The 24,213-nt window shown below is 45.5% G+C and overlaps 1 protein-coding gene across 1 annotated transcript in view; it reads right to left on the bottom strand.

Moving 5' to 3' along the window:
* MAP4K5 (mitogen-activated protein kinase kinase kinase kinase 5) overlaps positions 1 to 24,213 on the bottom strand; it is a 66,454-nt gene that overhangs the window by 29,864 nt on the left and 12,377 nt on the right. The window contains exons 2-3 of the mRNA XM_058806267.1: positions 13,867 to 13,924; positions 200 to 290 (exon numbers count right to left, since the gene is read on the bottom strand). Of these exons, the coding sequence (XP_058662250.1) occupies positions 200 to 290; positions 13,867 to 13,924 (149 nt within the window). The remainder of the gene's footprint in view (positions 1 to 199; positions 291 to 13,866; positions 13,925 to 24,213) is intronic.

Raw genomic sequence — 24,213 nt, 5'->3', positions numbered from 1 at the left:
GCCAGCAGAGAAAACAAAATATTAGTCACTTTTGGTTTTTAAAGCCTATTGGGTTGGCTTAAAAAAAAAAAAACCAACAAAAAACCCAAGGGGAATTCAACTTCTGGAGGAAGATTTAATGAGGATACAGGACTAAACCAGACTGGGATTGTTTTAGGAAAGAACCAGCAGGAATACTGACATAAAAACTGGGATTTACCTGAGATAACTCCCAAAATAGGCGACTATGTTGCAATGTTTGCATTCCTTAACCATATATATCTCCTGCTGGATCAGGGAGAAGTCATCTCCTGAAAAACAGGAAGCAGCCAGGGTTACATGAGGAACATTCAGAGAGCTCTGGAGGGATGCACAGAATTTGGGGAAACATTCCCAGGGTCGGGGTCCCAGCCCTTCCCCCCAGCTGGATTCCCTGTGCTCAGCTTTGCTCAGGTGCTGGGTCTGGATTCTTTTTCCCACCTCTGTCAAAGTCAGGACTGAAGGCACTCCAGATGATGGTTTAGGCTCAGGCTCAGATGTTTGATAGTTCTTATCTCTGTCACAGTCTCACAAACCCTGAGTTCTGCAGCACTTCACTCTAACAAACTAAAAATGGAGCCCCATCTCTCTCTATAAGGCCTTTAAAGGATAAACTGTCCAATTAAGAAATGACACCTCAATTATTTTCACTTTTAACCCAATAACCAACCACCCATGGCTGCAATGTAGACTTTTTTAATCCAATTACACAAAACCACCCAAACCCATGGAGAAGAAGGTGAAGAAGAAGGAGCCTCAACCCTCAGACCTCCACCTTGCTTTGTATCTATTGCTATATTCTAAACTCCAAGTTTCCCACCCTGTGATATCACACACTTCTATCCAAACCCCACACCCACAATCCCAGTTCTGTCATTCCATTCTGGAAGCTTCTCCACAGCCTCAGGTCAGCGCAGTGTTCTCCTGGGGGTCAGTGCCTTTCAGCACAGAAAGCCCCAAACTCTCAATATCCGGGGTTCCAATAGGTTTCCATCTGTCCCTGGGGTGTTGCTCCATCTGGAGAGGCCCAGGAAGCACCAGGAGCTGGAAAAGTGATGATGGAAAGCCCAGGGAAGGGGCAAAGCTGGAGGTGAGTAAATGAAGATGGGAGCTGGGGAGCAGAGTTATTGGGTTAAAAGTGAAAATAATGGAGGTGTCGTTTCTTAATTGGACAGTTTATCCTTAACTGTCCAATTAAGAAACGACACCTCAATTATTTTCACTTTTAACCCAATAACCAACCACCCATGGCTGCAATGGGGACTTTTTAATCCAATTACACAGAACCACCCAAACCCATGGAGAAGAAGGTGAAGAAGGTGAAGAAGGAGGAGAAGCCACCCTAAAACCTCCATCTTGCTTTTAATATATTGCTATATTCTAAAACCCCAAACTCTGTGATATCACACACTTCTATCCAAACTCCCCACTCACAATCCCAGTTCTGTCATTCCATTCTGGAAGCTTCTCCAGGGCCTCAGGTCAGTGCAGTGTTCTCCTGGGGGTCAGAGCCTGGCAGCACAGAAAGTCTGAAATTCTCAGCACCCAGAGCTCCAACAGTGAGGCACAGATACTTTTTGAAGACCAAGAGAGCAGAGCTTGCACAGGTATTTCTTGAAGACCAAGAGAGCAGGGCTTGCACAGATATTTCTTGAAGGCCACCAGAGCTGGTGGCCTGAGGATGTGATCCATGAGTTCAGAGAGCTCCAGGAAAGCAGCACAGGGATCCAGGGAGTAAATTCAAAATTTACTTTTCAAGCTTTGTTTCCATCCAGCTGCTCCCAGCACAAGGCTCCCAACAGGAGTGAGGACTGCTGAACTGCAGAGCCTGGAAGGAGTGGAGCCCACGTTCCCCAGGCTGGTTGTGAGGAATATTTCATTCCCAAGGGACCTGGATGGAGCATATGAGCCTGCACACCCACTCAGCTGACTCAGAGCTCAGGAGGGCGGGTTGGGTGGTTGTGCATGTTGGTACATCCTGAATATATTTTTTTTTGGTGGGAAAAAAAAAGGATCTACTAAAAAATCCATTATGAGCAGGGCATGTTCTGCCACTTTAAAATAAAAGGATAAATTTTTATAAATTTAAAAAGCAATAATTTCAGGGATGCAATTTCTGTTTGTATTTATCTGTTTGTATTTGATGAATCCCCTTGAGAGAATTTCCAAGCAGAGGATGCTCTCCTCAGAATCCTGAACTCAAACCCTGCAGCTCTGCTTTCATTATTTTATATATTATTAACTTTTTCATCCTGTGACATGGAAGGACAAAGGGGGATGGCTTTAAGCTGAAGAAAGGGATATTTAGATGGGATATGAGGAAGAAATTCCCATCAGTGAGGGTGGGCAGGCCCTGGCACAGGGTGCCCAGAGCAGCTGTGGCTGCCCCTGGATCCCTGGCAGGGCCCAAGGCCGGGCTGGACAGGGCTGGGAGCAGCCTGGGATGGTGGAAGGGATGGAATGCGATGAGCTTTAATGTCCCTTGCAACCCAAATTATTCTGGGATGTTTACTTTTGTTTCAAGTTTCCCCAGTAAAATTCCCTCCTATATTAAAGTCAGGGATGTCCAACCCAGCAAACATGAAGAGCTTTCTCCTGCTCCCTTTAATTTAGATGATTTTGACAAGTCCAAGAGGACTCAAGCACTGGTGTAAATTGAATTCTTCATGTGTTTATTTAAGTAGCAGCACAGCTAATATTTTTAATAACCTCTTTTAAAACAGATGTTTATATTTGCTGAGCTGTGAGGCAGCTTCCCTAAGAACAGTGTCACTGGCAAAAGAAGAACCGATGTGTTATAAAAGAAATTATCACAACCTTTATGTCTCAGGGACTGCCAGGCTTTCATTTCAGAAAATAACTACAAAATACAAAGGAAAAAGGGAACCAACTTCCAGGAATCCACCTCTGACTGATTTAAGTAAATCCTCAAGGGCTTCTTGATGTTGAATCATGTGAAGAAACACTTCACTGGGGCAGGAAAACAGTAGTAGAGAAGTTTCAAATGTCAAGAGGCTTTTTATAAACATCAGTAGTATTTTTTTAACCAATGAAAAAGAGAAAAGGCAACACAATTTTCATAAAATTAGCACAGATTTCACACTGGGCTTGGTTTAGGGATTCCTTGCAGCTACAGCTTTGCTTGGATTCACACATCCTGCTGATAAATGATCACCGTGAGTGAAGATTCCTGAGTTTAGAGAATCTTGGATTGGGTTGGGTTGGAAGGGAAATTAAATCCAATCCCAGCCCAGCCCTGCCATGGCAGGGACACCTCCACTGTCCCAGGCTGCTCCAAACCCAATGTCCAGCCTGGGCTTGGCACTGCCAGGGACCCAGGGGCAGCCACAGCTGCTCTGGCAATTCTACACCAGGGCCTGCCCACCTTCACAGCCAGGAATTCCACCCCAATATCCAACTTAAATCTACCCAGTTTAAAGCTATTCCCCCTGTCCTGTCCCTCCACCCCTTGTTTAAAGCCCCTCTCATTAATTTCTGTAAGATTCTTTAATTCAAGCTTAAATCTCATGGATTCATTCCTCCCATTTCTCCAACAAACTTCCTAAAGGAAATTGTTGAATTCTCACAGATGACAACTGGAGAATTTTCAAACTACTCAAGTGTTTTCAAGAAAGTCAGATCTAAACAAGATTGAAAGCAAAATCCTCTCACCCCACACTGAAAAAATTCCATCTTTCTCCACAACCCCTTGTCCATGAGCTCAGAGGATCCAATGCCAAATGCCAGTGGCCTCTTCAGACCAAAGAATCCTTGAAATGTCAGCTGCAGCTTTCAGCACAGCTGAATCCTGACTGCTGGAACCCTGGGAATTGCTGAGAATTTCAGACTTTCTGTGCTGCCAGGCTCTGACCCCCAGGAGAACACTGCACTGACCTGAGGCCCTGGAGAAGCTTCCAGAATGGAATGGCAGAACTGGGATTGTGGGTGTGGGGTTTGGATAGAAGTGTGTGATATCACAGAGTGGGAAACTTAAGAGTTTAAGGATTTAGAATATAGAAATATATACAAAGCAAGATGGAGGTTTTAGGGTGAGGCTGCTCCTTCTTCTTCACCTTCTTCTCCATGGGTTTGGGTGGTTTTGTGTAATTGGAGAAAAAGTCTACATTGCATTGGTTGGTTATTGGATAAAAGTGAAAATAATTGAGGTGTCATTTCTTAATTGGGCAGTTTATCCTTAAAAGGCCTTGGAGAGAGAGCTGAGGCTCCATTTTTAGTATTTTAGAGTGAAGTGCTGCAGAACTCGGGGTTTGTGAGACTGTGACATTGCCCTGGTTTGTAGGATATGTGTGTGCTCCATCCCCATCTGTCAGAGCTGGGGCAGCTCTCTGCTGTTCCTGGGGCAGTTGTTTCTTTATCTCTCCCCCAGCCAACCCTCCCTGCAGGAGATCTCTGCTGTCCATGGCCACTGAGTGTCCCTGCAGGGCTGATCCAATGCCAGCATCCCATGGGGAGATGCTCCGCCCAGGGGAGGAGCCAAGCATTCCTACCTGGGCACAATCTGAGCCTGGCACAGCACGGCAGCCTTTGCCCCCTGCACTGCCAGAGGAGCAGCTTTCTGCTGCCCTGCATGGCCAGAGGGAGCCCAGGCCCATCTGCAGCAGCCCTGGAGCTGCAGAGGAAAACTCCCCCCTTGTGCAGGATCCCTGCTGCAGCAGAGCCACAGCTGGCACTGCAGGAGGGCTGAGCCCCCCTGGCATGGGGCTGGGACACCCCCTGACACACAGGGGGCAGGGCATGGTCTGGCTCTGGATGGGGTTTGTTTTCTTTTTTAATGCTATTTCATTTGTATTTTAAATTTTCCCAATAAAGAACTGATATTCCTATTCTGCAGGAGGGCTGCAGCCACCATTGGATGGAACTGCTGACCCATAGGGTGTCAGGGCCTGTTGTGGCTCTGGATGGGGTTTGTTTTCCGGTTTTTTTGTACTATTGCATTTGTATTTTAAATTTTCCTACTAAAGAACTGTTATTCCTATTCCCTTATCTTTGCCTGAGAGCCCCTTAATTTAAAAATCATAATAATTCAGAGAGAGGAGGTTTGCATTTTCCATTGCAAGGAAGGCTCCTGCTTTTCAAACCTGGCTTTTCAAACCAAGACAAACATAAGTAAGAACTAATAAACATCTGAATCCCAACAAGAAATACTGTCTTGTGCATTTAATCCCAATTCTGGCACAAAGAAGCAAAGGCTCCACACTGCCCCATGTGAAAATCCTGTTGGGAACACCCCCAGAACAGGAAAACCTCCCAGGCAGCAGCTGGAGCTGTGCAGGGAGCGCCAGGGCAGTTCCAGGAACTGTGACTAACAGGGGAAATTAAAGAAATGCAGATTTTGGGCTAGAAAAGGACTGAGAGTGAGAAGATAACAACCTTCATGCACATAAAAGATGGCAGGGAAGTGGGGAGAAGGGATAATCTGTGTCCAGTTTCATAATAGATAATTTGCAATGGGATTAAATTGCCTTCATCTGCATTGCCTGGGCAGATGTAAAGGTTTTCCTAACTGGAGAAATATTAGGGATGTTTACTTTTGTGTAAAATTTCCAACTTTTTTTTTGGTTGAAATTTCCATCAAATGAAAAAAAAATGAAAAGAAGAAAACACTCAACAAAACCCACCAGGAATGACTTGGAATGATGCTGCCTGTAGTAGAGGGAGACAGCAAAGATGATCTTGTGATCTGCTATTTATAAATGAAGAATTCATCCAAGAAATGGGGGTTACTTATAGAGAAAGGGGGGAAATAAAGGATTTGGAAGAGAAAGAAGAAAGAAGACAGGGAGCTGATAGAGAAGTAGCAAACAGATGGAAAGAAGAGAAGTTATCCATGAGAAAAGTTTGGCTAAAATATGGAGGAAATTTTTCTGCAAGATGAGACACAGAGATAGGGGAGAAGATGTATAGCTGCTCAAAGATGACAAGAATGAATACAAAACAAACCAATTCAGAGTTTCCAGGCAGCTGCAGTATTAATCTTGGCAGGAGGCACTGGAATAGGGCAAAAATTAAATATCCTTGGATAGCAGGAAAAAAAACCAGACACCATTTGTAGAAAATACTTCACTGAGAGGGAGACAGCAAGATAAAAAGAATTAGACCAAAGGTGACAGAACACCCATACAAAATAATCTGGTTTAGCAGTCAGGGATTTGATGGTGAACAACAGGGAATTGGGAATACTGGGGTTTGCCTGCTCATGTGTTGGCAATTTTGGGATGTGGGGCAATTTTGGGATGTGGGGCAGTGTGGGATGTGGGGCAGGTTTGGGATGTGAGGCAGTTCGGGATGTGGGGCAGTGTGGGATGTGGGGCAGGTTTGGGATGTGGGGCAGTGTGGGATGTGGGGCAGTTTGGGATGTGGGGCAGTTTGGATGTGGGGCAGTGTGGGATGTGGGGCAGTTTGGGATGTGGGGCAGTGTGGGATGTGGGGCAGTGTGGGATGTGGGGCAGGTTTGGGATGTGGGGCAGGTTTGGGATGTGGGGCAGTGTGGGATGTGGGGCAGGTTTGGTATGTGTGGCAGTTTGGGATGTGGGGCAGTTTGGATGTGGGGCAGTTTTGGGATGTGTGGCAGTTTTGGATGTGGGGCAGTTTGGATGTGGGGCAGTTTGGGATGTGGGGCAGTTTGGGATGTGGGGCAGGTTTGGGATGTGGAGCAGTTTTGGGATGTGTGGCAGTTTTGGATGTGGGGCAGTTTGGATGTGGGGCAGTTTGGGATGTGGGGCAGTTTGGATGTGGGGCAGTTTGGATGTGGGGCAGTTTGGGATGTGGTGCAGGTTTGGTTGGTGTGGCAGTTTTGGATGTGGGGCAGTTTGGATGTGGGGCAGTGTGGGATGTGGGGCAGTGTGGGATGTGGGGCAGTTTGGGGTTTGGGATGTGGGGCAGTTTGGATGTGGGGCAGTGTGGGATGTGGGGCAGTTTTGGATGTGGGGCAGTTTGGATGTGGGGCAGTGTGGGATGTGGGGCAGTTTGGATGTGGGGCAGTTTGGGATGTGGGGCAGTGTGGGATGTGGGGCAGTTTGGGATGTGAGGCAGTTCGGGATGTGGGGCAGTGTGGGATGTGGGGCAGGTTTGGGATGTGGGGCAGTGTGGGATGTGGGGCAGTTTGGGATGTGGGGCAGTTTTGGATGTGGGGCAGTGTGGGATGTGGGGCAGTTTGGATGTGGGGCAGTTTGGGATGTGGGGCAGTTTGGATGTGGGGCAGTGTGGGATGTGGGGCAATGTGGGATGTGGGGCAGTTTGGGATGTGGGGCAGTGTGGGATGTGGGGCAGTTTGGGATGTGGGGCAGTTTGGATGTGGGGCAGTTTGGGATGTGGAGCAGTTTTGGGATGTGTGGCAGTTTTGGATGTGGGGCAGTTTGGGATGTGGGGCAGGTTTGGTATGTGTGGCAGTTTGGGATGTGGGGCAGTTTGGATGTGGGGCAGTTTGGGATGTGGGGCAGGTTTGGGATGTGGAGCAGTTTTGGGATGTGTGGCAGTTTGGGATGTGGGGCAGTTTGGATGTGGGGCAGTTTGGGATGTGGGGCAGGTTTGGGATGTGGAGCAGTTTTGGGATGTGGGGCAGGTTTGGGATGTGGGGCAGTTTGGATGTGGGGCAGTTTGGGATGTGGGGCAGTTTGGATGTGGGGCAGTTTGGGATGTGGTGCAGGTTTGGTTGGTGTGGCAGTTTTGGATGTGGGGCAGTTTGGATGTGGGGCAGTGTGGGATGTGGGGCAGTGTGGGATGTGGGGCAGTTTGGGGTTTGGGATGTGGGGCAGTTTGGATGTGGGGCATTGTGGGATGTGGGGCAGTTTGGATGTGGGGCAGTTTCTGGGTGGGAACATCCATCAGGGGAAGGCTGCAGATCCTGAGCGGGGGCTGAGGCACTGCAGCCTCCTCTGCTGAGGGGTTTTAGCAGAGAGCCCCACAGTGGAATTTTCTCCCTGGACAGCACATGAGGCTGTTTGTCCCCAGGTGCCAGGGACCCAGCCCCTGCCATGGGGTGGGATCTGAGCCCATCCCAGAAGCTGAGCAAGGTTAGGGCTGATAAATTCATGATAAATCTGAATTTAAATGGGAGATCATGGAGGAAACTGGTGGCACATCAACAGCTGTGAATTATTCTACTTGCAGAGCTCACCTGTGTGAGAGATGGGAGAGCTGGGAATGTTCCCCTGGAGAGGAGAAGGCTCCAGGGAGAGCTCAGAGTCCCTGGCAGGGCCTGAAGGGGCTCCAGGAGAGCTGCAGAGGGACTGGGGACAAGGGATGGAGGGACAGGAGCCAGGGAATGGCTCCCAGTGCCAGAGGGCAGGGATGGGTGGGAGATTGGGAATTGGGAATTCCTGGCTGGGCTGGAATTGCCAGAGCAGCTGTGGCTGCCCCTGGATCCCTGGCAGTGCCCAAGGCCAGGCTGGGCACTGGGGCACCCTGGGACAGTGGGAGGTGTCCCTGCCATGGCTGGGGTGGCACAGGGTGAGCTTTAGGTCCCTTCAAACCCAAACCATTCCATGATTCCATGATTCTGTGCACAGCTGGAATGTAGAGAGACCCTGCCAGGTTTCCTGGATGCAGAGCAGCTGTTCCCTGGGTGCTGCAGCACAGGAAGGCCCTGCTGGCTCCACACCCAGCACTGCTGCTCTCTGGGCATTCCTCATCCTCATGGCTTTTAGCCAAGTTTACTCCTGCACCCATTTTCACCCGCTCCACTGCTCTGAGTGGTCCCATCCTGCAGGAAGACCCCAGGTCACTTGTCACAACCAGCCCTGGGAAGAGCTGTGAATCCTTTGGGTGTCCTAAAGGTGACTTCTTGGGGAAGAAACTCCTGGGGTTTGTTTTAAACTGGTTTATTCTTCATCACTTCACAGCTGCACCATGGGGAGGAGGGAGGAGGGAAGTGATGGCACTCAGAGACCCCCCAGTGTCACCAGAGGGTGGGACAGAGGCACGTGTGAAGAGACCAGCCCTTCAAGGTGCAGCACTCCTGTCCAATCCCTCCAGTCCCTGCCATGGACATGGACATCATGGACCTCTCCTGATGGACATGGAGATGGCACTCCCAAACCTCTCCAGGCAGTCTGGCCTGGGATTTTTAATACTATAATGAAGATTTGGGATTTTCAACACTATAATTACCATTTGTAATTTAAAAATTAGACTATATTTAACAACAGGATTGGAGGAACACTTGTAAGGGACACTGAAGGATGAAGATCAGGGTCACACCACTGCAGCCTCTGCTGGGACCACTCCTCAAACATTTCTTATTTCAACAACCTGAGTTCCCAAACAAGGAGAGGAACCCCTATGGGAATGACAACAATCTGCCCCATCCCACAAACTCCACAGCCCAGCAACATCCACAGCTCCTCTGCAGCTCTCCTGGAGCCCCTTTGGGGGCTCTGAGCTCTCCCTGGAGCCTTCTCCTCCCCAGGGAGCACCCCCAGCTCTCCCCACACAGGTGAGCTCTGTGCTGACTCCCCAACACCCCTGTGCTCCAACAGATCCCAGGCACTCACTCCAAACCACTCTCCTGAAGCTCAGGAAGGTTCAGGCTGGGCTGAGGAAAGGGATGGCTTTCCCAAAATGCAGATCTTTCATCCTGTTTTATCCCTATCTTCTATAGAAATTTTTTATATGCTGTTTTATCCAGGACTGCTTTTCACAGGACTCATGGAAACCTGCAGTCTGGCAGAAAGAATTTCAATTCCCCAAACTTGAAACTCAAGTAACTTGATTCCAAGCAGGAGCAGCTATTTGGAAACAGTGATGTTTCCAGCAGCAGATTTTCCTGCTGGGCATGGAGCTGCCAGATGCTAACCACTGATGCTCCTCATTATCTCTCTGCTGATTCTAAATATTTCTGATGGTGATGTGCTGCCACGAGCTCCACAGCAAGGGGCACACCAGAGTTTGGAGTGAGTGGTCCAACACCAAAATAATTTCCCTGTGGATTTTCTCTTCTGCCCTGCCTGGGTCCTGGTTATGAGCAGCCTCTCAGCATATAATTGGTAATTAAAAATACAGAATTGGTAATTAAAAAGATATAATTGGTATTGCTCAGAGAAGCTGTGGCTGTCCCCTGGAGTGCCCAAGGCCAGGTTGGACAGGGCTGGGATGGTGGGAGGTGTCCCTGCCATGGCAGGGGTGGATTGGGATGATCTTTAAGGTTCCTTCCAACCCAAACCATTCAGGGATTCTGGGATTCCTCTCTCTTAGCAGTTTCTTCTCCTCTCTCCTTGCCTCACCTACCCACTCTTGTGCAGCTCAGTCTTTGATCTTCACTCTCCCTCTTCTCTGTTGCTGTTTTTCCTGATGTATTTTGCCAAATGATGTGTTCTCCTAATTTACCCCAAGTGTCACACTCTGCACTCCTTTCCAACTCAAATGGACTTTGCAGCTTCTTCCCTACTGGTAGCACTCCCTTCTCCCACCACAACCCCTTCTGTTGACTTTCCCCATCCCAAAAACTCTGCTTTAAGTGAAAACTTGCAGTACCTGGATCCTCCTCCGGATCCACACATTTCTTAAGAAGAACAGTGAATTATAAATTCATTATAAGGACACGAAGTAAAATCTGACCCCATTTCAACAAGCTGGATGTGATTAAAATTCTGGGCACTCTGGATTCCAAGTCCAGGCTGCCTTTGCTTTGTTCTGTGTTGGGTTGAGGCTGTGGCAGCACCATGTGGGACATGGGATAGCACACACAGGCCATGTCCAGCCTTTAATGGCTCTGGAACTCCTGGAACCTCAGGAATTTGGCCCCAGACACGATCCCAAACCAAACCAGGCTGCACAGCACAAGGCATGGAAGGTGTGTGTGTGCTAATGAGGAGTTATTTTCATATTTCCTCAACCCCAGGTGCTGCCAACAACAGTTCAAGCCCAGCAGGCTCAGTTTAAACCAGCCTCAGGCTCAGTTTAAACCAGCCTCAGGCTCAGTTTAAACCAGCCTCAGGCTCAGTTTAAATCAGCCTCAGGCTGGTTCTTCTCTACAGTTCATTTGGGGAATTCATGGCATAGGAAATGAGGCTGCCTTGCCTCAGTCCCCACAGTCCTGGGCTGCCAGGGCAGCTCTGCTGTGCAGAGGGGCCAGACCCCCCTGTGACCCTGACCCTGCTCCCTGTCCAGCTTAGGATCCAGCCCGAAACAGGGAACTGCCATTTCTGGGATCTCAAATGGAAAATGCAATCATTGGACCAAAAAAACCCAAAAACCCAGCAGTGAGATTCTTCTGTAACCTTGCAGAAGGCTCTGAACACGACAGAGGGCATCAGTTATCATGACAGCAGCACTTAAAACAGACATTAGCATATTTAAAAATACTTTTTATGATATTCTCCCAGGGAGAAAGTTCTGTGGCTGCAAACTCCACTGGCAAATAGTTCCCTCTTTGTATTGAGTCCCCTCTAGATTCATCTGCTAAACCCATAGAAGGAAGAGGCTTTAGTGTTTCAGACAGTTTTGGCTGCTGTGCTGCTGAGTACAGTTGGATTCGTTTCTGGAATAGAATTGGCTCCCAAATTATTTGAAGCATTTGTGCTCAGGGAATGCTGGGAAATGTCATTAGCGTGCCATAATACTTTTGCCTAATGCTCTCCAAAGCCTGTGCCAAAAAAATTTAAAAACAAAAAAAAAAAGGGAAAAACACTATTTTGACTCCAGGTGAGTGTGGGAGCAGACCTAGAGAACTGCCCCAAATTTAAATAAATTAGTGACAGCAACCTTCCAAGCTGGGATTGTTTTCTTTGTCTGGAGAAGAGACAAAGGTAAGAGTGATGAAATAAAATACAGATCCATGCTGGGATCTGCTTCCAGCTCTCTCTGGGTACTCACTCAGTACCTGCAGGAGATAAGGGAGGAACAGGAACAAACCAGGACTCACCCCTGCCATTCTCCTCAATCTGAATCTCCTAAAATCCTGCCATTTTACTGAGTGCAGTTCCTGCAGCCTTCATTCAGCACACTCCTCACCTCCTCTGGAGCACTCTCTGCTTCAGAGCCTTTTGTCTTTGCTCCCAATTCCCCTCTTGTTGATTAATCAAGTGTTGAATTTGGAGCTCTTATTTTTCCATCAGCTAATTAATTTCCATTGATGAGCCTTCTCCTCCTCCTCTCCAGAAGATGCTGTATGTAACTCCCAAGCCTATTTCTCCACTCTCTAATTTAGGAAATTTATTATTAATTTTATTCCAGCTGTGTCCTACTGTGTGAAAGGAACTTGTGCTGCTGTTTGGAGGGGCTGCCCTTCCCAGGAAACCACCACAGGGAATTCCAACAGCTCCTGACCTGGTCCAGGAATTGATAAATGCCCTGTAATTTACAGTCTTCAAAAACTACTCAAAACCCTTAAAATTAGTCAGAAAATTGAAGTGTGTAGCAGCCAATTATTAATTTCTTTTAAAATCTGGCATATTTCAAACATGAGAATGGAAAAAGGAGTAAGTAAGTAAATAAATGCCGTGAATCCTCCTCAAAAACCAAACACCCAACAAGATCCCTGCCAGGAGGCTGTGGGTGTACATGAGGTGGATGGAGATCAGGTTGGCAATGTTCAAAAGAAGATGGATTAAAAAACTAAAACAAAACAAACCAGACAAAATGGCTTCCTGTGGTGATCAGACCAATATAATTAAACACAAGAAATGGTCATCAGTGCTAATTAAAACTGGGGCCAGATTCTTGCATTTATCACTGCAATGGTTAAGCAGCATCAAGGAAAGGCAGAATCCTGCTCCTCCCTCAGCTCTATCAACAGAGGATTTGGCCCTGCTTCACTCAGCTTCCAAAACAGTTCCTCAAATTCAGAATAAAACCAGATCCACTTCATTTGGATTGGCTGCAGTGACACCGGGCTGGAGGAGGCTGCTCACCAAGGTGGCAGTGCATTATTATTGTCCTTTTTCTGTCACTGAAGCATCACTCTGCCCCACCACAGCCCCACTGCCCCAAACTGGCCACAGCAGCTCACACAGGGTGTGAGGGATCCCCCTGTGTCCCCAGTGCCTAATTAACCCTGGCACTGCAGCCAATTAATAAACCCAGCCCGCTCTGCCAAGGGGGCTGAGCATCCCAGGCACCCAAAGGCAGAGATTTTCACTTCTCCCCTGAGCATCCCCTGCTGTTCCTACCTTCTGCCTTCAAACCCATTTCTTTTTCTGCACAGAACCAACCAGAATTAAAATGAACCCTCCCCTCAGCTCTTCAGCCCCACATGGTCTTTAAGTTCTCTTCCAACTCAAATCATGCTGGGATTTTGTGATTCTCTGACTTCCACTCAGGACACAATTCCAGATTTCAGCCCTCTGTGCAGGACTCAGGTTAAACTCCAGCTCAGGAAATCTCCTGGGCAGCAAAGGAGATCCCTTGGGCCTCCTGCTTTTAGGAGGAGAGGCAGAAACTCCAAGGGCAGTAGGAGCCATCCCCCTCCCTCAGCACAGAAAGCAAAGATGACACATCCCAAGCAGGGCTCTGCTTTTCCCAGCGCACCTTTGGTGGGAGTTGGGATCCCTGCCTGATCCCTTCCCCCTACAACTCCCACAGCTCCTCGCTGCCTCAGAGCTCACAATCCACCATCTGTCCCTGATCTCCTCTTTGTACCCACAACACGCTGTAATTGCAACATCTCCTCATGCAGCAATTGATCAGGCAGATAAGAACAAACAAGGAAATAGTGAGCATGACACAGCCAAGAGCAGTGGTACATCCTGCAGGGCTTCCTGTCGTCTAACTACAAAAAAAAACAACAACCCCAAACACTTCTTTTGTCTAGAACTTCACAGTGGGTGAAAATAAACACATGGAAAAAATGAAAATGTGATTCAAAAATACAGGAAAGAATGTAAAACTTACCAGGCTCTAACTTGATTATTTTTACAGCAGCCAGTTCTCCTGTGTGAAGATTTCTAGCCTGAAACAAGAGAGTTAAGATGTATTTAGATATAGTTAAGATGGATATTTTGATATTTAGCTATAGTTAAGATATATTTAATCAGAAATCAAGGCACCTCACAGTCTTACAGATTGTGCAAAAATAAGATGTTGTCTGATACAAATACAATGCAAAGCTGAGACCAACGTGGGTGAGGATAATTTGGGTTTGGAATTAGCTCAGCACCAGCCTGTCTGGAATTGTGAAGTGTTCCTGACAGTTCTTTTGCAGACTTTAGAACATCAAATCACAGAATCACTGAGGCTGGAAAAGCTCTCCAAGGTCATCCCATCTGTGACTGTCACCACCTTGTCCCCAGGGATGGACACTCCAAACCTCCCTGGGCAGCCCCTTCCAACCCCTGAGCATCCTCTGAGGAAGGAATTCCTCCTCATGTCCAACCTGGGCGTGGAAATGAGAGCTCACCCCTCTCAAAGACCATTTTAAGGGAAGTTCCTGGCACTCAAGGATGCAGCAGGGGCTCACCCATCTCATGGTGTGCCCCAAAGTGGAACTGAGAGGGGCAGGAGAGGCACTGCAGAGGCACCAGGGATGAGTCACAGCTCCCTGCAACAGCTGCACTCTGCACACTCCTTCCTTGCTCCCTCCTCCTCCTCCTCAGAAGCAGCAGCAGCTCCAGTTAAGCCTTTACAGAACTGTCCTCTCTGGATGTGCTCCAAATTTCAGCTGAGAATTCAGGGCTGGAAGGTGTCACAGGAACCTCAGATACAGAAAGTTTTAAGAGGGGATTTTGTGAACACTTTCTAGTAACTAAATCACTCAGGCTAAACTATTATTCAGGACACACAACCTGATTTAATTAGGCTGAACATCCAAGAGTTACAGGAGTTTAACCCCAGTTGTTTCATTTTTACCCTAACAAATATGTAGGGTCTTCTGAACAGCTGAAATCTGGTGAAGAGGTGGGTTATGGAAAATGGAGAGAAAACTGGGTTAAGTTAAATCAGTTTGGACTTGAGATGAGGATGTAAAGGAAATTTGACCCTGAGAAGGGAGTCATTACAGAACACTTCTCCTGTGCATGGACAAGAAGTCTTAAAAACAGGAAAATCAAGAGCCTGAAGGATTAACCCCTGAGTTTTATCAATACTTACTCAAGCTTCAAATTAGGGAAAGGCTTTCCAGTCAGGAAAAAAACCCAACCAAGCAAACCAAACCAAACCAAACCAAACCAAACCAAACCAAACCAAACCAAACCAAACCCAATGATTGGCCTTTCTAAGTCCTGCAGTGCTAAGACACGGGATGGGTTTCAAACTCAGGCCAAGGACACAAATATGACTCAAGCTGATCTCAAAGAGAATCTGAACAATTCTACAAAGGACCCAAACATTTGCAGACCAAATCACTCAGAGTCATCTGCAAACCACAAAGGAAACATTCACCACTTCTGAAAGCACCTTCCCACCGAGGTGTTTTTTGCTTTAGACCACAGCAAAATCTTCGGTGTCCTTCAAAATGCAGAAGGAGCAGGTGGATGCCAGTGGGATAAAGGGTTAGGATAAAGGATAAAGGATTGCTCTGGTCCTGTTAGATCAGTGTGAAGCAGGGACGTTCCCAGCAGGGACACACACTGTGCCTTTTGTCCAGGAGCAGCTCAGATGTTCAGGTGAAGTTGCCTGCACCATTTCCAGAGATCAGCTTCACCTCTGGAGCACCAAAAGGATCACATTCCTCACAAATATTCTTTTTCCACACCAGCAGTGACTGCCACTGTCGTGCTGAAGCCTGCAGGAATGGATGGAGCCTGCCAAAGTCTGCTTGGCTGGGATCTGAAGGTTCAGGCAGGGGAACACTGCAGCTCCTGGCTCCCAGCTCTCTCACACGACACAGCTCCACTAAATCCTGTCCTGCTGCTTTCCAACAGCACCACTAAGCTCATATTTAATCTATAGCTTGGACTATTCTGGGTTGCAACCATCAGACTCTGCCTGCTGGAACACAGAAGTCCCCACTGGGTTGATATTTATGACCTAAAGCTATCAAGTTGTCTGTGTTTTCTGGTCCCACAGCTTTCCTCTTCCACCAGACACATTCTTGAGTTGATGACACCGAGACCACACGTGATCATTAACTCCTGTCCATGCCAGAACCAAAGGCAACATCCCAAATATTCCCTGATCCTTAAAATCCCTGTGTGGGTGCTCCCAGACAAGGAACGGTTTTAGCTCTCCAGTCTAGACACCGGCACTGTGAGCACACAGCAAATCACCCAAAATGCTCCCCAAGGGACGTCACCCAGATGTCACCAGAGGCTTTTGTTCCCCGCTCTTGGCTGGCAGCAGCTCCACCTTCCCTGTGCCACCTGCCACTCCATCAATAATGAATTACTGCTCTCATTACAAATGCAACAAGGCCAGGCCTAAAAACTGGTTCTCCCTGTACACACCTAGATGTGAAAAGTGTCAGATCAGGATTCCTCAGATCACTCTGGGATGTGTTAGTCAAAGAAATCTTCATTTCCCACGACTCACTGCAGTTTGCATCATTTTATTTTTTGTTTTTAAAGAACTGTGCAGTTACCAAGGAAGCCACAGACAGGAAGGCGCCAAAGCCAATGTCACTGGCTTGTGATTCAAACCTGAAATCTGACTAGAAATGATATCTGACAAAAATGTAAGTCCCTAATGGGAAAAATTAATTAATGATCTATCAGTCTGTCTTATTGATATAATTCTGCACTGCAGAGGGGAACTACAGACTAAGAAATTACAGTTCTTCAACTCATGTTATTGACATTTCCTTAATATCTGCCTCCTCCTCATCCTTTGAAATTTCCTCTGTATTTCAATTTCAATTTAAAATCAGCTGAAATTTTTGAAATTAGCCAGAGGCCAGGGAAGCTGTTACTCCATGCCAAGCAATGCAGACCTGTTCAGTATCTCATGAGCCATTACTGACATAGGAAATAATAATTTCTATGCATTTATCCCATAAAGATGACATATATAAAATGAACCTTGGTGATATATTTCACTTTTAAGGAAGACAAGATTTGTTAGATGTCTTATTGTCTTTAATTCTTTTGGCCTTGATCCCTTCAATATATAAGAAAATCTCCTAAGAATTTATTTGACACTAAAGGCTGAAAGACTCAGGGCTGGTGTCCACATCTCCATCAGCAACGTGGTCCAGTTCCAGGACAGAAGCACATCCCAAATTCCCAAGATATTTGCTGGAAGACTTTCTCCAAGAGGAAGACAGAGCTTTTGCCCTTCGGTAGTATTGATCCTAATTTTATTTCATAAGACTCAAAGCTGAAGATCATGTTCCCTATAGGATGAAAATTAAAACTACAGGATTTTGGCAGAAGGATTGCAAAGCTCCAACATGTGCCACACAAGAATGGGATCAGAACAAGAATGAGGTGAACCACAGCCAAATTTTCATTTGCTCAATGCCATTTACAGAGTTTATTTACTGAGAAAGGAGAGTTTGGCAGCAGCCTTTTGGTCACCTCTTCAGCTGTCCCCCATCCTGACAGGGGATGAGTGACAGCATCCCACTGAGCACAGCTCTTCCAGAATATTTTAGCAGCTGAATACTAACACTGCAGAACATCACATGGAATCTGTGTTCAAAATAAAAATAAAACAAAACAAAAGTACAAACACAAGTACTCTTTTTTTTTTTTTGCAGATATCCTATTGCATGGCTGTAGTGATCGAGCACATCCCACCCCACTGGGACAGCACTGTTAGTAGGAGTGTTTTGGGGAGCTGGGAGAGTTCTGTAGGATCACACACACAAAAACAATTGGGTTTTCCCACTGACACTTGACTTTCCTCCCCAACAGCTGCTGTGGGACAGTGGGACCCGAGGTGGGGCCCGTGGCAATCCCAGTGTGCGACGCTTCCCACCGCACACCCGACCACCACACCTGAGGAAACACAGCTGGCGAGGGCATTCTGCAGCCAGTGACCAGAAATAACACACAGAACTGGTTTCACAACCAGATATTCACTCTGCACTTGTGTTTTATTTGTTTGCAACAGTGCAAGCCAAACAGCTCCAGCCCAGGGGGTCCCCAGTGCTGAGCCACGGGAGGTGCTCAAAAATGGGGGAAATCTTGGACATTGGGATCTGCTCAGTGTCCTGTTCCTAAGCACAGAGAAAGAGAAGATTCATGCAGCAACATCCCTCTGGCAGGCTCCAAATTAGTATTTTCAATGTCCGTGGTGAAACGCTCTCCTCTCCCCACGGTCGCTGTCCCATCTCCAGCCTTGGATCAAGGGCCCCATTCAGAGAGGAGCTGTTTGCTGGAGCGTGCCTGCATTAATTGAATCCTGACTGAGCTCCTGTGGCAGCCCTGCCTCCTTCCCTCCCTGCCCAGCTTATTCACCCCTTGCCAAGCTTCACTCACCCCTGACCACGAGGTTCTGCTGCCTCAAGTGCTGCCTGCTTGTCCCAGCCACTGAACATCCCCTCAAGAGTGCCTGACCTCGTGCCCTGACAGTGAAACTCAACCTTCTCCTTCCCAGTTCCTGACCTCTGACACTTTCTAATTCCTAACCTGCTCTGTGTGGGTAGGAAATTCCCATTATGCTCTGTTTTCATTTTCGTATCTCACAGCATCCTCAAACAGACTTAAATTCACCTTTCTGCATCTCTGAATTCACATCCAGCAGTGCCGAGAGCTGAAGTGACACAAAGAAATGTCTCTCATTTTATGGGCTGCCCTAAAAAACAGGGAATTCTTGGTGGATGGTGATCTGCTGCACTCTTAACAGAATATTAATTATGTTCCAATGTAAAGTTTAAACAATGTTCCTAGTATTTATTACAATTAACTGTACCTGACCTCGTGCCCTGGGAGTGAAACTCAAGCTCCTCTCCTTCCCAGTTCTTGACCTCTGACACTTTCTAATTCCTAACCTGCTCTGTGGGGTTTGGAAATTCCCATTTTGCTGTGGTTTCCTTTTCATATCTCACAGCATCATCAAACAGACAAATTCGCCTTCCTGTATCTCTGAATTCACATCTACCATGTCAAGAGCTCTCACCCAGCTGAAGTGAACAAAGAAATGTCTCTCATTTTATGGGCTGCCCTAAAACCATGAAAATGGAATTTTGGTGGATGGTGATCTGCTGGACTCTAACAGAATTTTAATTATGTCCCAATGCAAAGTTTAAATAAATGTTCCTAGTGTTTATTACAATTAACTGTACAATTCTGCTTACAATTACAATTAACTGTACCTGACCTCATGCCCTGGGAATGAAGCTCAAGCTTCCTCTGCTTTCCAGTTCCTGACCTCTGACACTTTCTAATTCCTCACCTGCTCTGTGTGGGTAGGAAATTCCCATTATGCTCTGTTTTCCTTTTCATATCTCACAGCATCCTCAAACAGAGCCTTGAATTCACCTTTCTGCATCTCTGAATTCACATCCAGCAGTGCCAAGAGCTGAAGTGACACAAAGAAATGTCTCTCATTTTATGGGCTGCCCTAAAACCATGAAAATGGAATTCTTGGTGGATGGTGATCTGCTGGACTCTAACAGAATTTTAATTATATCCTAATGAAGAAGTTTAAATAAATGTTCCTAGTGTTTATTACAATTAATTATACAATTCTGCTTACACTTGTGACTTACATAAATCTGGCAGATTTAAAAAATGCTTTGTAACTAAAGCTGGAAAAAACAAATATCAGCAACATACTCTTAATGACTGGAAAGGAGATGTTTGCTCTTCTCAAACACAATCTCTTTAGCAGCTCAGTTTAACACCTCAAATGCAGAACTGAAGATTCTTAAAATGTCAGCTGAAGCCAGAAAATGACTCAGAAAGCCCAAATTAACAGCACCAAGAGTTAATCTGCACTTTGTGAGCTAATATTGCCTTCCTTCACTGGAGGACACAGCAATTTTCTGCAGTGCTGTACATTCGGAAGGAACTTTTGTAAAATAATCCAAACTATCTGAAAGCTCTAAAAAATAAAAATCTTGAAAAATCTGCAGGTTAAGATTAACTCTCCCAAACCCAAATTAACAGCAACAAGAGTTTATCTGCACTGTGTGAGCTTAAAGTTGCCTTCCTTCACTAGAGGACATCACAGCGCTGTACATTCAGAAAGAACTTTTGTAAAAGAAACCAAACACTCTGAAAGCTCTAAAAAATAAATAATCCTTGAAAATCTGCGTGTTAACCCAAGCAGAGAGGCCAGAGCAAGGCAGAACTGCTCAGAGCAGATCCAAACCTTGGTGTCAGGGGGAACAATCACCCTGCCCTGGCTCCAGCCCAAAACAGCAGCTCCCACCACTGTTTCCAGGTTTGGAGTGAGCGCAGTGTGCTGGTTCCTCTCCCAAGACCAGCACACCCCAAAGCACCCTCAGAACACTCCCAGGAGTGGATTCAATCCTCACATTCCACCCCCACAGCTGCAGCTCTTGGTTTGGGGCTTTAACCCCTCTTTTATATAAAAGAAAATAAGCAAAATCAAGCCACAATTCCCCACAGCCCCATGCCAAGAAAACCTAAGGAGAGTGTGAGACTGGGTAAATCCCTCCTGCTTGGTGCTGAGAGGTTTTCTGTAACAGACACTGAACATATCCTTTCACCTCCGAAGGTCTGGGCATGGATTAAAAATGTAATTGGAACAAAGAAGGAAAGCTTTAAAAACCCCCAAAAATGGACAACTCTGGCAAATGTTAAGGCTGATTTGTGCCAGACAGAACCAATGCCATAGAACCACAAAATCCCAGCATGGTTTGAGTTGGAAGGGACATTAAGGATTGTTCAGTTCCATCCCTGCAAGGACATTTTCCACCATCCAAGGTTACTCCAAGCTGGCCTTGGACACTCGCAGGGATCCAGGGACAGCCACAGCTGCTCGGGCAGAGCTGTTCCACATCCTCCCAGGGAACAATTCCCTCCCAACATCCCACCCAGCCCTGCCCTGTGGCTGTGGGAAGCCATTCCCTGTGTCCTGACACTCCAGGCCCTCTCTCAAAGTCTCTCCATCCTTTTTTTTGGGCTCCTTCAGGTCCTGAAAGGTCACAATTCATTCACCCCAAAGCTTCTCTTCTCCAGGCTGAAAACCCCAAATTTCTGAGCCTTTCCTGCCAGAGTGGAGCTGTCCCTGCCCACGGGGACTCTGCACTCCTCCCTGCAGCTGTGCTCACACCTGGGGCACATCTGGCTGCTCTGTGCTCCTGGAAAAAGAAACCTGAACACCATTCTGGATTTTCAGGGCTGTTTGTCTTCTAGGAAGCAGAAAGATCCAGAGGAAATTGTTCCCCCTGAAATCTTCCAGCTGGATTTTTGGAGGTGGAGAGCAGTACCACACTCCTCTGTAGTGGAAGGCACAGAGACTTTATAGACTCAAGACACTAAAAAAGACTGGTCCCTTAAAACCAGCAGTCACAGCTTTTTGGGATAAACCCAAAACGAAGATTTCCACGCTAATTTTACTAGTTTATTATTCTGTAGTTGCAACAGAGCCATCATTTGGATCTCTGAGCTGGGTACTGTAGGAGGACAAATATTGATTTTGTGGGCGCTCTCCAGATGGGCACTGCCAGCCCTCATCCCTCAGAACAAGCAGCAGCACGAGGCTGGATGAAAAATTCCCAGCTGGCACTCCCTGTTTCCACATTTCCACACTTCCTGCTAAAGGACAGAACTCAGAACACGCACAAGTGCCAGGATTTCAATAAATTCCACATCAAAACCTGAATCCCAAACCCACCACTGACCCTATAGTGCAAATAAGGCTTAAATGGAGTTAATTTTGGTGAAATTGAGATAGTTTATCTGTGGCAGGGAAATCTACCTTTCACTGAGAGACTTCTGACACTTTCTTACCCAAGGCCAATTAACTCAAGCAGCAAGGGATTACCAGCTCATTAATGATGTGAGGCCAACTCCCTTTATTCCCCAGAAAACCAGCTGAGGATTTGTATAAGCACAGAGGTTTTGTAGGGTTCAGTAGCCACTAAAAACATTTAATTCTCATCCCTGTAATAATTACTGAAGGACCTGGGGCAATAAAGATAACAATAATAAAGATAACAATAATAAAGCAAAGATCAATGCACAACTTAACATTTATTTAGAGGGGGAAAAAAAAAACAACAAAAGAAGTCACTCTGTGCTTCCCAGCAGAGGTTGGTTATTCTCCTATGAAATTTTCTTGGCAGATCCTGCTTTGCAAAATATTTGGCATCATCCTTCTAAAACTGAAAAGCTAAAGCTAGAAACAGACCCTGACCACAAAAGTATTATTTAGCAACTAATGCAGCACAAAAGATACAAACAAATACCACATGAGGGAAAAAAAAAATTTAAAAGGCCCCAATTTTGACTCAGCTGGAGAAGAAAACAAACCAGAAAAGAACATTTTCAAGTTACAACTGTGTGCATTGCAGTGGTTAGAAAAGCTACTAGAAATAACTCACTTTCCTGGGGAATAATAAACATTTTTGAACATAAGATAATGAAAATCAAAGAATGCTCATGGAGCTGCTGATGGACTCAAAAATGAACAGATGCCCAACAGCTTTACAGGCCAGGGTATAAAATAGGGAAAGAAAAGAGAAAAAAAAAAAAGAAAATATGCTTGAAATACATTAAACTACAAACTAAGATGGATTTTAAAAGGATTTATTCACCAGAAGATAGGGAGAATAAATGTAGAACAATTTTATTGTATTTCTCTGTTGAATGCATAGACCATGACAGCAAAAAACCCCTCACAGTATTATGGAGTACAAACCCAAGAAACATTAAAAGATTATACATTTCATCAGCTGCAGGGGAATTTATTTATTCCTTAGAGATGAAAGAACTAAGAGATGTGACAACCAAAATATTTGAAAGAAAATATTTATGTGTCTTCTTTTACTGACAAAAAAAACTAAAAAAAGAAAAAACGAAATAAACCTAAACAAACAAAAAAGACCCAAACCAAACAAAAAAAACCTACTAAAAAATAAAAATCTGGCTTTCCAGGCAGGGAGAAAACAAATTTCTGAAGGAAAAGATGGGTTGCTTTTTTTATAATTAAAAACTCAAGAATTTCAGACCATCATTTACTTCTTTACCCTAAAAAAAGTTATTTTTTACTGCTTTGTAAATATGACCTAGCACACAGTGAGATGTTTCTCATAAGAAAGGCAAAACCGAGGAGCCTCCACTGGCATTTTAAAGGGGAAAAAATGGAGTTTTGAGATTGCAAATGTTATCTCAAATCCTCCAAACCAAACAAAAATCCACATCAACTCCTTTCTTTATCATAACTTATCTGTTAGAATCTAGAGAGAGATTCAGGTGGGAAATGTAGATTTAAGTAACAAAATCTACCTCCACCAAAGCTGTTCAGTATTCACCTCCTTAAAATTTCTGTTCTTCAGAGATGAACTCACAATTACAAAACTAAAATGAAATTTAAAATAATTATTTTAATTTAATTAATTAAAAAATAAAATTTCAACTAACAAGCCATAAATTTGCCTTGATGAAGAAAACAGGTCAGTGTTTTGCTCTTTATTGTTAAATAAGCCAGTGGCCAGAACAGAATTAATAAAGAATTTTTGTAATTGAAGAAGTTAAAGGAAAATTAGCTAAAAATAGGAGTTGGAAGATTCTTTTTCTGTTCTACAATTGAGCTTTGGTTTGCATCTGGAGCGGATCAACTGTCACCTTCTTGGGGTGGGAGATGGGTGAGATTTGATGCTTCTTTCTGATATTGGAACAGCTGTTTGCACTAAAATAAACCCCAGAATTTATTTCCAGTCTTCATTTAATAAGGATGAAATAGCGATCAGCAATGTTTCTAATGCAGGAGAAAAAATCAGAAGCTGGAATTCTGCTGGAATAAACAGCAATGACATTTCAGTAGTTTTTAGTGAGGAAAAATGGAAGTTCTGAATGTGCTGGTACGTGAGAAAGGTTACAGATAAAATATGTTTTGCACTTGTGCTGATGAAGCAGAGAGGAAATCTGCTGCCATTTCACTGCAGATGATAACTGAAAATCGTGCAAGTTATCGCATCCTCTCACTTTATTTTTAGCCAGAACAGAAGAAAAAAAACTGCTCTGATTTTTTATTATTATTATTTTTTGTTAATTTTAACCAATTAACTCATGCATATGATGTCACCTGGAAGCAAGACCCTTTCAAGATGTCACACGAAAATCAGAATATTTTTCTGCAATTTCATGCACAGTGATGGAGCCCCAGTTTCACTTCAGTCACCTGATTTCAAGCACTTGGCCAGAGACTTCCTCACTTTGCATTGAAAGA

The sequence above is a fragment of the Ammospiza caudacuta genome, chromosome 6, assembly GCF_027887145.1.
Source record: "Ammospiza caudacuta isolate bAmmCau1 chromosome 6, bAmmCau1.pri, whole genome shotgun sequence".
Lineage (NCBI taxonomy): Eukaryota > Metazoa > Chordata > Aves > Passeriformes > Passerellidae > Ammospiza > Ammospiza caudacuta.
Note: the sequence above shows the minus strand (reverse complement) of the source record. Positions and strands in the feature narration are given on the sequence as shown.